Source organism: Perissodus microlepis, chromosome 3 (assembly GCF_051167445.1).
Source record: "Perissodus microlepis isolate ML-2025 ecotype Zambia chromosome 3, ASM5116744v1, whole genome shotgun sequence".
In the NCBI taxonomy this organism is placed as follows: domain Eukaryota; kingdom Metazoa; phylum Chordata; class Actinopteri; order Cichliformes; family Cichlidae; genus Perissodus; species Perissodus microlepis.
This window is the reverse complement of record NC_140463.1, coordinates 28,142,325-28,157,862: the sequence shown is the minus strand read 5'-3', so window position 1 is coordinate 28,157,862 and position 15,538 is coordinate 28,142,325. Positions and strand designations below refer to the sequence as shown.

Below are 15,538 nucleotides of genomic sequence, written 5' to 3'. Positions count from 1 at the left end.
AGTGCGTTAGCGCATTTAGCTCGTTAACGTGTTGACGCCGTCCAGCCCCACGCACAGGGCGATCTGCGGAAACTAGTTAACGGAGATTTGCGGCGTTATTGCGTTAAAGTTATTTTAACGAGATTAACGCTGACAGCACTAGTGGGAACACAACGAATATGACTGCACATTTACGCCGACATCATCCTAGTGCAAAGACAAGTGGAAGCAGACAAAAACAACAAGCACGCATGCTACAAACTTTACCCGAGTCATTTAGACAGCCGTTAGCACATGATTCTCCTTATGGGGAAGTGGTTTAGGTTAACTGATATGTTCTCCAACATCATTAGCTATAAAAGGGATGTCTTTGAAAGGGAGAGTCTCTCAGAAGTAAAGATCAGCAGATGCTCTTCAATCTGTGAAAGACTGCATAGAAAGATTAACCTCCTAGGACAGGGGTGGGCAATCTTAGTCCACGAGGGCCGGTGTCCCTGCAGGTTTTAGATCTCACCTTGGGTCAACACACCTGAATCACATGATTAGTTCGTTACCAGGCCTCTGGAGAACTTCAGGACATGTTGAGGAGCTAATTTAGCCATTTAAATCAGCTGTGTTGGTTCGAGGACACATCTAAAACCTGCAGGGACACCGGCCCTCATTGACTGAGATTACCCACCCCTGTCCTAGGACCTGGCGTCCACATATGTGGACATCACATTTTGGGTTATTTAGACCAAAATACTCAATTTTGCTCTACAAGGGCCTGATATCCACTTACGAGAACATTATACTGCTACTGTTCTATCGAAACTTTAAACGAATATCATATATGTGGCACTGATTTTTCTTAGAAACAAAAATCAGGTAAAAAAAAAAATCTGGTAATTCTTTGTTTTTACATTCATCGGGTACCAGTTTGCCCAAATATCAAAGAGAAATTAAAAATGCATGCCATGGAAGAGTCCGGGTCTTAGGAGGTTAAGGAACATTATGTGTGAAGTATTCCACAATGTCAAATTGCAAACAATTTGCAACTTTCATCATCTGGAGTGCATAACATGATCAAAAGATTCCCTGCCCTTGGTCTTCAGATGGCATTGTATCACTCATTGGCATGACTGTGTCACTGACATTACTTAATGGGCCCAGTAACACTTCTAGAAACCTATGTTAGTTAACACAATCCACTGTGTCATCTGCTGATGCCAACTAAAGCTCTATCATACAAAAAGGAAGCCATATTTGAACACGTTGCTGAAGCCCTGTTGTGTTCTGTGGGATAAGACTCATTTGAAATAAACTGTGGAAAGTGGGAAAGTGTTCTATGGTCAGATGTGTCCAAATGGGACATTCTTGTTGGTAATCGTGAACTCCAAATCCTTAGATCTAGAGAAGAGTGAGACCTCCCAGTGTGTTATCAGCATTCAGTTCGAAAGCTAGCATCTCTGATGGTATAGGGTGGATAAGTGCATACAGTATGGGTAGCTTGCATGTTTTGGAAGAAATTGTGAATCCTGAAAGATACATAAAAGTTTTAGAGCAGCATATGTTCCCCTCCAGACAACGTCTATTTCAGGTAAGGAAGGCCTTGTTTATATCAGTAGGACAAATCAAAATCACACAGTGCAGCTATTACAAAAGCATGGCATCAGGTGAAGAATCCGTGGGTGCTGGATTGGCCTGTCTGCAGTCCAAATCTTTCACCTATAGAGGACATTTCGCAAATCATTAAATGAAAAATACACAAAACAAGACCATGAATTCTTCATTAGCTGTAAATTTATATCAGGCAAGACATAAACCAGAGTTCTCAATCTGGCCAGACACGTGGCAGCACTTCTGCTGCAATTTTTTTTGTATTTAACAAAACAAAAGTGCGGGCATAAGTGTACACATTACCTTTTGACTCTCTCACTGATCTAACACAGCCAATCCTTCAACATGTTTGCACTTTCTTGTTACCTCGGCCTGGTCCGCTGCTCCAAACAGTGGTAAAGAGACCTCTAGCTAAGCAACTCGTCCTTTTGAACTCTCCTTTTTCTCCCTCCCTCGTGCTCAGACACAGAACGAGAGGTTTTCTCTCTTGATTTCATATTTCTATTTATTTTAAAAGAAGTTTAAAGAAGTTTTAAAATAAACTGCTTACACCAGGTGAGCATGATTTGAAGTGGTTTAATACCATGCTGTAGCACGGAGAAAAACACTCTAGTCCAACCTCAGAGTGGTCTCTGCAATGGGCCACCACCCTGATCCTTTTATACCTTGACCAAACTCACAGACAAAGGAAATTCCTCTACTCTTACATGCTGCCCCATATCACTGGGGGGCTATACCTTCAGGACCATCATTAAAACCTTCTCTTCAGAGAAAGAGAATTATGACACTGTTTTCCTACTTAGCTGGCGCCGAAAGAGTTACATCCCGAATCCTCCCTTTTTTTCTCTGAGATAAGGACGTGAGTCTCACTGTCTGTTTAAAGTCTCACCAGAGCTCACAATGGCCCCACTCTGTGTGTGTGTGTGTGATAGAGCATAAGGCCCATTTGTGGTACATGCATATAACTAGGGCTGGGTATCGTCACTGATTTCTAGAATCGATTCGATTCCAATTCACAAGGTCCTGAATTGATTCGATTAATTTCGATTCGATTCAATTCGATTCGAATCTGGGAAATTTTGCCTCAGACAGTCAGAAATATTATAATTCAGATCAGTACATTTACATATTTTTGTATCTATAAGAAGGAAGCTGACACTTTCGAAACTTTATCAAAGGTGTGAGCATCACAGCAGATGCCTTTGTGTCAAAGTAGCTGAAGATAAAACACAGAAAAACATGAAGGCGAGTTTCCTGGCCTGGGATTTTATAAAAATATTCTGCAGTAGATTAATGGTTTTCTTTCATTTTTAATCAACATATGAACATTACCTCTGAAGTTACAACGGTTTTATTAGAGACACGGCTAAGCGTTTTGCATTTTGCATAATTTTAAAAAGTTTACATTTGTTCAGAAGCCTATTGAACAGCAGAAATTAGGTTTTCTTTTCGGAAGTAAGTAAAAGGGAAAAAAACAGCGTCCAACAGCACTGTAAACAACGGTAGACTTGTGCGTAACAAGCAAGCGAATAATGCAGAAAACAGATTTCGGGGATAGACGGGAAACTGTTCTTGAAGTACACTGAGAAAGAGAGAGAGAGAGCTGTGCATGAAGTGTGATTTTATCGTGGTAGAAGCAAAACAGCAAAAGTAAGAGGGAATTCATGACGATGTTTATGTGAAGCTTAGTTTGGATCTTCTTTTGCTGCTGGTTTGGTCAATATTGTTTGCAGAGAGATCAAACTAACAGCTTTAGAATCAGCGCAAAAAGGGCGTAAACACAAAGTGCGGACCCGCCGAAACATCAGAATCAGCGAGCTGTCGGCTTTCAGCCCCGACCGTGTCCGTGCCGTCGGGTGAGAAAGGCGACATCTCACTGATTCTGATCCGCGGGTTCAACTTAAAATACTGCATCCTCACCCTTAAACACTTTCCATTTCTATTTTTATTTATTCATTTCTCAATTTATTTTTCATTCTATGAAAACAACAACACAGATGTTGCCTTTATAGTATATACAAGTGTTTCAAATTGCTTATATTGTTCTTGTGTTTGAATCTACATGCTGTAGCAACTATTGAACCCAGCTCCTCCAGTTTTTTCTTTGCAAACAATACATTTAAGCACTATTCTGCAGGATAAAATACAGTGTACATTTAATTAATGTTGTCACTTTGACCATGACCACTCTGGTCATGGTCAAAGTGTACAGAATGCTAATGCACTCTGTACACTCTGTAATGCATCATATATGTTTTAATGTGTAACAACAGCACTTGTTGGTAAAACTTTGAAAAAATCTGTTATCAAAGCCAAAAATCATACAAATCCCTCACAACCCATCGTTGTGTATCCTTCAGCAGTGAACTGCATTAGTTCACTAATTAGTTTAGAAGTAGTTTACTAATTGTGTTTGTTTATTAATTAAGTGTGATATCTTCATATAATCAAAAAGAAATATGTAGATTTTAGCTCAAGTCAGAAATTGAATTAACTTAAAACACATTTTAAACTGTAGGTTTATGATAGATCATGATGTTTATGTTTTCCTTTTTTCATAACAGCATATAGACCCAGGGCCACACTGACAGCAGGAACAACAATCATACCAGTAGGGGGCAGTGTGACACTGACCTGCTCTGTGCAGAGCTCTGATGGATGGAAATATGAGTGGTTCAGACGAACCCAAACAACCTCTGAAGTTCAAATCAGAGATCAACAAAACAGAGATATCAGAGTATCTCAAGGAGGAATCTACCGCTGCAGAGGAACAAGAGGAAACCCAGTTTACTACACTGATGTCAGTTATGATGTCACCATTGAGATAACCTGTGAGTTCAGTAATTTAGTTTGAAATATACATTCACTCATGATTATCAAACATACAATGTGACGTTTTCTGTGTTGATTTCATGTTTCTATTTGTATCTCAACTGTTAATATGTGTAAACAGTTTCCAATAAAGTTGTTGTAAAACAACAACCCAACTGGCCTCAGATATTCAGAGGTGAGACGATCACTCTGACATGTGAGGTGCAGGAAGGAGGTGAAACCACTGAGTGGGAGTATGAATGGAGAGGACCCAGGACACCCACACAGTGGACACACAATAATGATGTGACATTCAGAGTTTCTGAGTCCAGCAGTGGAGACTACATGTGTAAGAGTCGACGCAGAGATGACTCATATTCTTCAACAGAGTGGAGTGAAGCTTTAACATTGTCAGTATCAAGTAAGTCATGTTTGTTGTGTGATCTCCATTTGACAAATGTCATAATGGTCAGCACAGGATGAATTCAGTGGTCTACAAAGCATGTTACATTGTTAGTCAGACAAAGAGCTGCAGCTGATAGTAGCCTCATTGTAGACAGTTTGTCACCACTTTGTGTCATGAACTTTCAGCTGGTGTAGAGACGCCAATGCTGACCTGCTGCTCCATCACCTGAGGACAATAATAATGACAGAAATAAACAGGATGAAATATACTATTGTTCAAACTCCCTCAACAACTCTACATTTTATATAAAGAGTAATAAAAGTAATTCTGGCCTATCATCTTATCAAATATGTCTCTGTTAAAATAAAATAAAACACAGACACAAAAGTGACTGGATTAAATTGAAAAAACAGTGAAAAAAAACTCAATTTGGAGCTTTAGTGAAAGTATTTTACAATTGAAGCCACAACAGCTTCACCCCAAAAATACTTAAGAGCAGAGGGGCTTAGCCCTAAAGGGTAGTATGAATGTGGGACGGGGCGGTCGGGCGGGGGGTTATTAGACTGTGTTTTTTATATATATATATATATATATTGTGGAGGTATGTAATAACGACAGGAGAGGTCTCAGTGTCTCACTCCAACTTTATTGACTGACTCTCAGAACCTCACATATATAAAGCGCCAAAATCTCCACCCCAGCACTTCCCTTCAACTTGGGTGTGAGTGGAGCCACCTGGTGGTCCGCCACACATACCCCCCCCCCCGAACACACAGTTAGGTCTCTATTCAGTCCAGGACCCTGGGCCTAAGCAAACGACCCGAACGACTGAACCTGGGAGGGAGAGAACAGGCAGAGGAAGGTCCATCCTGTGAACGAGGCTGGTGAAGGCGAGCAGGAAAGGCAGGAGGAGGCTCAAACGCCGGTGGTCCGGGGGTAGTCCTGGGGAGAAAACCAGAGTCTGCCAACCCCATCGAAGGAGGGCGGCCACGGCGAGGGGCCTGGGCCGGCACTACATTACTGTCCGGAAGAACATGTGCAAGTCTGTCAACACACACAGTCTCCCTTCGACCCCCAAAATCCAAAACAAAATGTTTCTGGCCCGGTTCGATAACCCTGAATGGGCCGTCATACAGCGGCCGCAGCGGTGTCCTGTGGGCATCGTGCCTGACAAAAACAAACTTAGCAGTCTCTAAAGTCTTCGGAACAAAAGTGTCAGGCACGCAATGGTGCACCGGACCAGGAACCCGAAGCGAGTGCAAAAGCGGGTTGAGAGATAGCACCGATGGATCGAAGCAGGGAGGAGGATTTTCGGGCAAGAATTCTCCAGGCACGCGGAGGGGCTGACCAAACACTAGCTCAGCTGGGGAAGCGCCGAGATCCTCCTTAACCGCAGCCCAAGCAAAACCCACGGGAGGCGGTCAACCCAATTACCATCCTTTAAGGAGGCACAAAAAGCAGCCTTAAGCGACCGGTGGAACCGTTCACACATCCCATTAGCTTGCGGGTTGTATGCGGTTGTGCGGTGGACTTTAGCCCCCAGTCCATCAGCCATGGCCGACCAAAGCTCGGAAATGAACTGGGGGCCTCTGTCTGACGTAATGTCCGCGGGTGGGCCGAAACGCGAGACCCAGGTTGACAAAAATGCCTTGGCCACCACTGCTGCGGTAGTGGACGCCAGGGGGACCGCCTCCGGCCACCTGGTGGTCCGGTCAACAACAGTTAAAAGGTGCGTAAAACCTTGTGACTGCGGCAGAGGACCCACCAGATCGACATGCACATGATCGAAACGTTTGCCGGGTATGAAGAACGGCTCCAGGGGCGCTTTGGTGTGTTTATGAACCTTCGCACGCTGGCAGGGAATGCACGCCGACGCCCATTCCTTAACAGATTTGCGAAGGCCTGGCCAAACAAATTTAGAGCTGACCAGTTTAACAGAGGCCCGGACCCCCGGATGAGTGAGAGCATGTACCGAGTCAAAAACTTGACGACGCCAGGAAACGGGAACCACTGGGCGAGGGCGGCCGGTGGAAACGTCACAGACGAGGAGGGGACCACCGTCCTGCACGGGTCTGTCCTCCAATATGAGGCCCGTCTGGGTGGATTTAAGCGCGAGGATGTCCGGGTCACCGCTCTGATTGGCAGCCATGGCGGAGTAGTCTATGCCGAGAAAGACGGGAGAAACCAGCGCACGGGACAAACAGTCAGCCACATGATTGGATTTACCAGCCACGTGCCGAATGTCCGTGGTAAACTCAGAAATGGCTGCCAACTGGCGCTGCTGGCGTGCACTCCATGGATCAGAAACCTTGGACATGGCAAACGGGTTTGTGGTCCACGTATGCGGTAAAGTGACGACCCTCGAGAAAAAAACGGAAATGACGAGTTGCCAGGTGGAGCGCCAGTAGCTCCCTGTCAAAAACGCTGTAATTGCGTTCGCTGTCACGCAGCGTACGGCTGAAAAAGGCGAGCGGTTGCCAGACACCCGAGATTCGCAGTTCCAGCACCGCACCCACCGCTATGTCCGACGCATCGGTGGTCAACGCAATCGGCGCTGAGGGGGATGGGTGGGCCAGAAGGGCAGCATTAGCTAACGCTGACTTAGCATCAGAAAACGCTTGGATGCTTTCCGGAAACCAGTCAACGGAGTCATTAGCTTTCTTACCTTTTAATGCCCCATAAAGGGGCTTCAGCAGATGTGCCGCTCTGGGGAGAAAACGGTTGTAAAAATTCACCATCCCCAAAAATTCCTGCAGTGCCTTAACATTCGTGGGACGCGGAAATTCCGAAACAACTCGGACTTTGTCAGGCAACGGAACCGCGCCCTCGGCGGAAATACGGTGCGCAAGGAAATCGAGAACCGGCAACCCAAACTGGCATTTAGACGGATTAATAATCAGTCCATGCTCCGCCAAACGCTGAAAAACCTGACGCAGATGGAACATGTGCTGCTCCTTCGAGCTGCTGGCCACCAGTATATCATCAAGATATACAAAAACAAAGGGCAGCCCGCGCAAGACCGAGTCCATCAACCGCTGGAAGGTTTGGGCGGCACCTTTCAGGCCAAACGGCATGCGCAGAAACTCGAAAAGGCCGAAAGGTGTAATTACGGCAGTTTTGGGGACATCCTCCGCGCGCACGGGAACCTGGTGATATCCCCGTACCAAATCGATCTTCGAAAAAACCGAGGTCCCCGCAAGATGGGCGGAAAAATCTTGGATGTGGGGAATGGGATAACGATCGTTCTCCGTGACATTATTAAGACGGCGGAAATCCCCACAAGGTCGCCACCGACCATCAGATTTAGGCACCATGTGTAAAGGGGAAGCCTACTGTAGTTATGTAATGCTCCACCCCATGCTTCGTCACCGTGCTCGAGAAAGTGGGGACAGTGAGTGAGGGAAACTCAGAAAGCAAACACTGAAAAACGTCACCCGAATCTACTGAGTTAGCATGCACCACGGGCTGAGCACCCCGAGTCAAACAGGGTAATGAGGAAAATGACACAGCATCAATTAAACGTCTGTTAGCAACATCAACCAGCAGTCCGTGAGCACAAAGAAAATCAGCGCCTATTATAGGCACAGAGCTAGCAGCAACAACAAAGTTCCACTGAAAGTCACGGTCATGAAAGCAAACAGTCACCAACCTTTCACCGAAGGTTTTGATGGGAGAGCCATTAGCCGCTGTTAGCAATGGCCCGCAGCCCTCAGCTAGCATGTCCGAGCCAGCCGGGGGAAGAAGGCTCTTCTGTGAGCCGGAGTCCACCAGGAAACGCCTCCCCGAGCGTGAGTCCTCTAAGAAAAGCAGCCTTTCCTTGTTGCCAGCGGTCGCGGCTGCTACAGAGCGCTGACATGCCCGTTTCCCTGGGTCTGGAAACTGCAAGGCGGGAGACAGCGCCGTGCCTTCGCTCCAAAACGCTGGTGATAAAAGCAAAGCCCTTTCCCGCGGTGCAGCGATTCCGGCCACCGTGGACGAGTCGGAGGGCCCCTGGAGCATCGGTGAGGGGGCGGGGGAAAACGCTGGTGAGTCCTGAACAATCGCCTGGACGCCGAAACTCCTGGTAGCCAGGAGGATGCGATCCGCCTCTTCCGCAAGGGAGCGGTAATCCTTCGTGGCCAATAGCGGGGAGTTGGCAAGGCCAGCGCGCACTGGAGCCGGCACCTGTCGGAGAAAGAGGTGGGTGAATAGAAATCCTCCGTCATCCGCGCCCAGCAAGGACAGCATGCTCTCCATGAGCTCGAGAGCGGTGCCGTCGCCCAGGCCCGCGAGGGGAAGGAGTTTCTCGGCCCGCTCAGCATCAGAGAGAGAGTAACGCCGCAGCAGCAGCGCCTTGAGGGCGGCGTACTTGCCTTGGGCTGGGGGGTCCCAGAGGAGAGTCATCACGCGGCGGGTTGACAGCGGGTCAAGTGAGGCTACCACATGGTGGTATTTAGTATCGTCGGCTGAAACTCCACGAAGAGCAAACTGAGCTTCTACGTGCACGAACCATGAAGGAGGATCGTGAAGCCAAAAATCCGGCAATTTAAGCGCCACAGCAAACGCAGCCATCGGCGGAGGTGAAAGTCCGGCGGCAGCCGATGCTTCCAGGCCGGAGCTGGCTTCGTCGTCGAGCCTTAGCATGTTCGCTTTCGGGGTCACCAATGTGGAGGTATGTAATAACGACAGGAGAGGTCTCAGTGTCTCACTCCAACTTTATTGACTGACTCTCAGAACCTCACATATATAAAGTGCCAAAATCTCCACCCCAGCACTTCCCTTCAACTTGGGTGTGAGTGGAGCCACCTGGTGGTCCGCCACAATATCACATATGCAGGACACCTTAAACTAGTTTTTTAATTAAGCGGCAAGGCAGAACAAAATCCGGGCTGTATCAAGACATGAGGACTAAACCCCAATTCAACCAGACCCAGAACTGATCCGGAATTAAAACAGGATTACAACAGTTCAAAATCAGGACTACTTAGGACCTAACCAAAGCAGAACCAGAATTAAAACTAGATGATAGTAGCACTAAAAATCATCATAGACCTGCACTACATTTATTTTTTAATTCTACCAAAGTACACTATTTAGATTCAGAAAAGTTTATATGTTTTAACTCATGTTCTGATGAGTTTTGGTAAACAACCATTTGACTAACAGGTCTGTCTCACCTGCTCTTGTTCCATCTCTGTTCTGTCCTCATTCTCCATCTCTCTCTCTCTCTGTTCCTCTCTCTCCCTCTTTGTGCTGACAATCAAGCCAAACACCAACATCATCAAATATACAGTTGAAACCAGATATTTACATACTCTTCAGATAAAAACACAAACACATTTTAATTGTAAAACATCAAATCAGACTAAATGTTTTTTATTAATAAATATAAAAAACATATTTGTTAAATTTAAGAGTAAAGAGAGAAACTATCTGGATTTTTTAATAGCAAATGGACCCAAATTGTATTCAAAGTTGAGCCACACTTATGGAGCTCCACAATTCTTTTCCTGGTGTTTTGGTTGATATCTCTTGATTTTCCCAAGTCAAAGAAACAGGCTCTGTGTTTTGCCTTATATGCATCCACAGGTGTGCCACCAATTTACTCACATGGACTCTACTAACCTATCAGAAGCTTCTTAAGCTCAGAATGGAATCGTCTCGTTTTCTTATTAATTAAAGACACAATAAACTCAGTGTATATGTACTCCTAAATTTGATGAAAGTGATAAAAATAGACAGCTCTGTCTCTTTATTCTGACATTTAAGTAATTTCAGTATTTATTTATCTAAAACAAAAAAAAAAAGTTTACTCTAAATTGATGTTTAACACTAAAAAATGTTCTTGTTTTTTCCCTAAAGTGTATGTAAATATCTGGTTTCAACTGTGAATATACTGCTGTGTATCTTTTGTGATACACTGTCATATTTACATTATTTAGATTAGATTAGATTAGATGAAACTTTATTAATCCCTCGGGTGGGTTCCTCCGGGAAATTCAGTTTCCAGTAGCAAAGCACCGAAAGAAGTTGCATGTTACAGATACATTAAGGGGAATGAGAGTAAGGATATAAGCATAAATACACCATATATACACATATATAGATACAGAATATACAATATGGATAAATAGGATTGCTCATTTGAGTGAGTATATTGCACAGTGATTATTGCACAGTCAAATATAAGAAAAAAGACAAAACAAAAACAAAAAACAAATATTGCAAATATTGCACAGTGTAGAGAAGCACCTACAGCTCAGTTGTTCCCGCCCTCCCTTGTCCCCCTGTTTCTCCTCCCTCTCCCCTCCAGTGAGGAGTTAAACAGTCTGATGGCGTGTGGGACAAAGGAGTTTTTAAGTCTGTTGGTTTTTGACTTTGGGAGAAGCAGCCTGTCGCTGAATAGGCTCCTCTGATTGTTTACGACCGTGTGCAGAGGATGCCCGGCATTTTTCATAATGTCCATCAGTTTCTTTAAGGTCCTCTTCTCTGCCACTGTCACCAGAGTGTCCAGCTTCATGCCGACCACAGAGCCCGCCTTCCTGATTAGTTTCTCCAGCCTGGATGAGTCCTTCTTTGCTGTGCTGCTCCCCCAGCACACCACGCCATAGAAAAGGACTCCTGTGACCACTGACTGGTAAAACATCCTCAGGAGCTTCCTGCAGATGTTGAAAGACCTCAGCCTCCTGATTTGTACAGTACGAATGATTTGCTTTGGTACCTGGTCAAACTTAAGCGCTCCTCTGTCTGCCTGTCTGCACAGCAAACTCGCAGGCAGCAGCTTCTCCCCCCTCGCTCACATGCGTAAGTGCTGTGCTCAGTCGCCTAGTGCCTGAGCTCGGATCATACCAAAATTAGGGGAAATTTACAACTGTGCCCTATGTGCTTCGAATATTGTGTGTAGTTTTTGTTTTATACAGTTGTCAGTCAGGCATCTAACTATGAAACAAATTACACTCCAAAAGACCCCGGGCTTCTGAAAAAATGACCCTGGGCTTAAACTGTGGTACCACTAGTGGTACTTGAGCTCTCTCCGGCGGTATGTGGGAAATCTCCATTTTTTTTTTTTTTTAAAGATTAAATAATATTCCTATTGGGGAGGTATACAAAGACGACACGAAAGTTCCCAAGGCTCTTCTGGGAGCTGGAGTCGACCAGAAAATGTCTCCCTGAGTGAGTTGTCTATGAAGAGCAGCCTGTACTTATCGCCAGTGGTCGCAGCCGCTACAGAGCACTGGTGGGCTCATTTTTCTGGGCCTTAAAACTACAAAGACACAAAGGCACAACGCTTTCATGCTGATGGTAAAAACACATCCCTTTTCTGCGGTGCCGCCGCGCCACGATCTTAGCCACCACTGATGAGTTGGAAGCCACCGGGAGAATTGGTGGGGTTACGGGAGATACCATTGGCATCTCCAAAGAGCAAACTGAGCTTCGACGTGCACGAACCACGAAGGAGGGTCGTGAAGCCAAAAATCCGGCAGCTTAACCACCACAGCAAAAATTTAAACATACAGCTCTGCTATCACTTCCGACATAAATGAAGACAGAAAACTAAACAGCAGTGGCATTTGTAAGGTTACCAGTGTTGGGCAAGTTACTTTGAAAAAGTAATTAATTACAGTTACTAGTTACTTCTTCAAACAAGTAACTGAGTTAGTAACTGACTTACAAGATTCTAAAAGTAATTAATTACTTGAAAAGTAACTATTGCGTTACTTTAAAAAAAAAAAAAAGTTTAATCCTCTAGGGTCCAGGGTATCACTCCTAAAACTTCCCCCTCTTTCTAAACAACCAAATGTCATTCAAATCATTTTTTGATTGGTCGACATGGTACATTTTTCCACCAACACGAAAGGGGTGGTTTTTTTGTTTGTTTGTTTGGTCATAAGCAGAGAGTGCTTGCTAGCGCTGTCCTTAGACAGTAAACGTGACGAAAGTATTCAGGAAAAATGCCACGTATACATTGTTTATCATGACTCTGGTTTTACGTGGCCTATCAACACAATTTGTCATATATGTCACCTTGTTGCTTTGTCTTTAAGTGGTCATGTGATTGGCTTACCACGACTACTTTATTCTTCCTCAGTCAAAAAGCAGCACTCATGCGATTGTTTTCATCGATGAACACAATTTAATCATGGCACCTTTTTCCACGCAATTTAACCAAGTACAATAAACCATTTTTGATCATGTCAAACCAACACATTTGGCATTTGGTGGTTTAATGTAATCAGATTACGTTGGATCAACGTAGTATACTTACATTGATTTGAAGTGATTTATTTAAGTATGTAGAGTGAAATTTGTTTTAATTCATTCTACACAATTTAAAAACTTTAGGAAAACACAATGAAATCTTGTTGTTTGAACAACTACTTTATTAAGCAAGGCAATTACTGCTAGTCTTGCTTAATGAACCAATATGGGGGTTGATGATTTCACTCATTTCAATCGAATTATTTCAGTTAGATTTGTTTTCATTTGTTACACATTTAGAAACCCACAACTTTACAATAATAAAAAGTCACATTCAGATTATGACAACATTAACTTTATTAACTGGAGCTGAATATAAGGCTACGTTCACACTGCAGGTCTTAATGCTCAATTCCGATTTTTTGATCAAATCCGATTTTTTGTCTGCTTGTTCACACTACAAATAAAATGTGACAGCAAACTTGCTCCTCTGTGAACCCTCAAAGCGGCCCGCATGCACAAAATAAGACGTCACACTTGGTCTGTTTAGACCCAGAGCAAACAATATTGTTTGACTGATGGCCCTTAATATAAAGACTTCGGACTTTACGTTTCCCAATTTTTGCTTTAAGTTATTTTGTTATTTACATAATAATGTAAATAACCTAATAATTATCCTTATTGCTGTTTTAGAGAGGAGCAGTGCTTCAAAGGATAGTTGCAGATTTCTGTCAGAATCTGCAGATTATACTGTACAAATATAATGTTCACGTTTCTCCAACGTTGTCTTCCCAACAGTTTCACTGACATCTACGCTGGATGGCCAGGAAGCGTTCACGATGTCATCTCCGGCGCTGATAATTGGCGTCTGTCTTGTGTCAGTGACGTAAAAGATGGATTTAATGCGACATGACCGTTCAAACTGCAGTCGCTTTTTAAAACATCGGATATGTATCGGATTCAGTAACACATACGAAAGTGACCCAGATCGGATTTGAAAATATCGGATTTGTGCCATTCACACTGTCATACCATGATCGGATATGGGTCAAATAGGGTAAAAAAAAAAAAAAAAAATCGGATTTGATGCGCTTTCGCCTGCAGTGTGAACGTAGCCTAAAAACTTACCATTTTTGTACACCTGCAAGCATTATGCCACTTTAAAAGGTAAAACATTAGAATACTTATTTAAATAGGTAATGACATCTGAACTATGTTGGAACCAAAGCTTCCACAACTAAAAACGGATGCAAAATTTGCTCTATAAACTAATATGTCAACTGTATTTTAAAAAAATAGACTAAAAGATAAAAATACATTTCCCACGTGGCAAGTTAGAACATTTGACAAAATAGAATTACTATTGTGTGAATATGGAAAAAAAAAAAAAAAGTATAGAAATAATTTGGGTGCAATACAACAACAACAAAAATCCATAGGGAAAAAAATACAGGGATTTCAAAAAACAAAAAAACAACAAAAACAACAAAATTTTAGGAAGTAAAACTATCCATATCCTTATCCATATAAGGACAAACAAAAAAAAATATAATATAAACAACTGAAATATTAACATTATATACTGGAAATCCCCATTGCACCAATAAACCATTCAAGACCTTCCATCAGTCATTTTCAAGTGCTCTCACCCCTTAAGCTTGTTTTTCAGAAACTGTGCCTTTGAATAGAGCTTTTGTCCATTAAGATTTAAAAGTATCTTCTGGAGGACTTCAAAGGTGCATTCAAGTTCTGGTGGGTAGCTCAGGTTCAAACAGTATATGAGTCCAAACAACAGAGCAATGTTACCCAAATCAGTGAGAGCCTCCACACCCTCAATCAGGACACCAATGTCCTCTGGGTCATTTTCAGGTTCAGCACCCTCCTTCTGGATGACTTACACCCCAATCACAGTTTGCTCCATGGAGCTTTTTGCCTCACTGTCCGTATCCTACATGAAAAAATATAAGACGGCAAAGTAAAATTTGCAAAAGTAAAATAAGACAAGTAAAACTGTTTCTATGCTGTTCATAAAATCTAAGTAGTCAAAATAATAAACAGGAAATTACACCACGAAAGTAGTTGTTAGCTAAAGGAAAAACATAAAACAAAAGAGGTGGCGAAATTGACTTCTCACCGGCCCCTCCCCTGAAAGAGCCATTGTCCAATTACACATCATAGCAACCGTTACTGTGTCTGACAAACATCGACTTCAAGCAAGATGATGAAGTGGTGCGCCCACCGATACCCCGAGAGATTGTGTCTGGAGGAGTTGTGTTCTTTCCATTCACAAAGCCAAAAACAACATGAATGGACTAAACAGTGTGGATGGCCCCACTCCCAGGTAAATGTACCAAACATTATGAAGCATGTCTGCTCGCACATCTGTTGCACTGGTCATGTTTCTCAGACGTAGCAAGAATAACTTAGGGAGACGGGACTTGACAAAAGGCTAATTCAGCTGCTAAAATAAAAAAGGTATAGAAGTGTTAGTACTAAACAGCTCAAAGTTCATAGACATTTCTATTTACAAATACTGATGACCATTTCCTTCCAATACCAAATTCC

General features: G+C 43.4%; 1 protein-coding gene across 1 annotated transcript in view; it reads left to right on the top strand.

Annotated features, from left to right (window-relative positions):
- Nucleotides 1–15,538, top strand: part of LOC146390970 (Fc receptor-like protein 5) — a 60,978-nt gene that overhangs the window by 27,354 nt on the left and 18,086 nt on the right. Inside the window, exons 6-7 of the mRNA XM_084923873.1 lie at nt 4,143–4,409; nt 4,532–4,810. Coding sequence (XP_084779999.1) covers nt 4,143–4,409; nt 4,532–4,810 — 546 coding nt within the window. The remainder of the gene's footprint in view (nt 1–4,142; nt 4,410–4,531; nt 4,811–15,538) is intronic.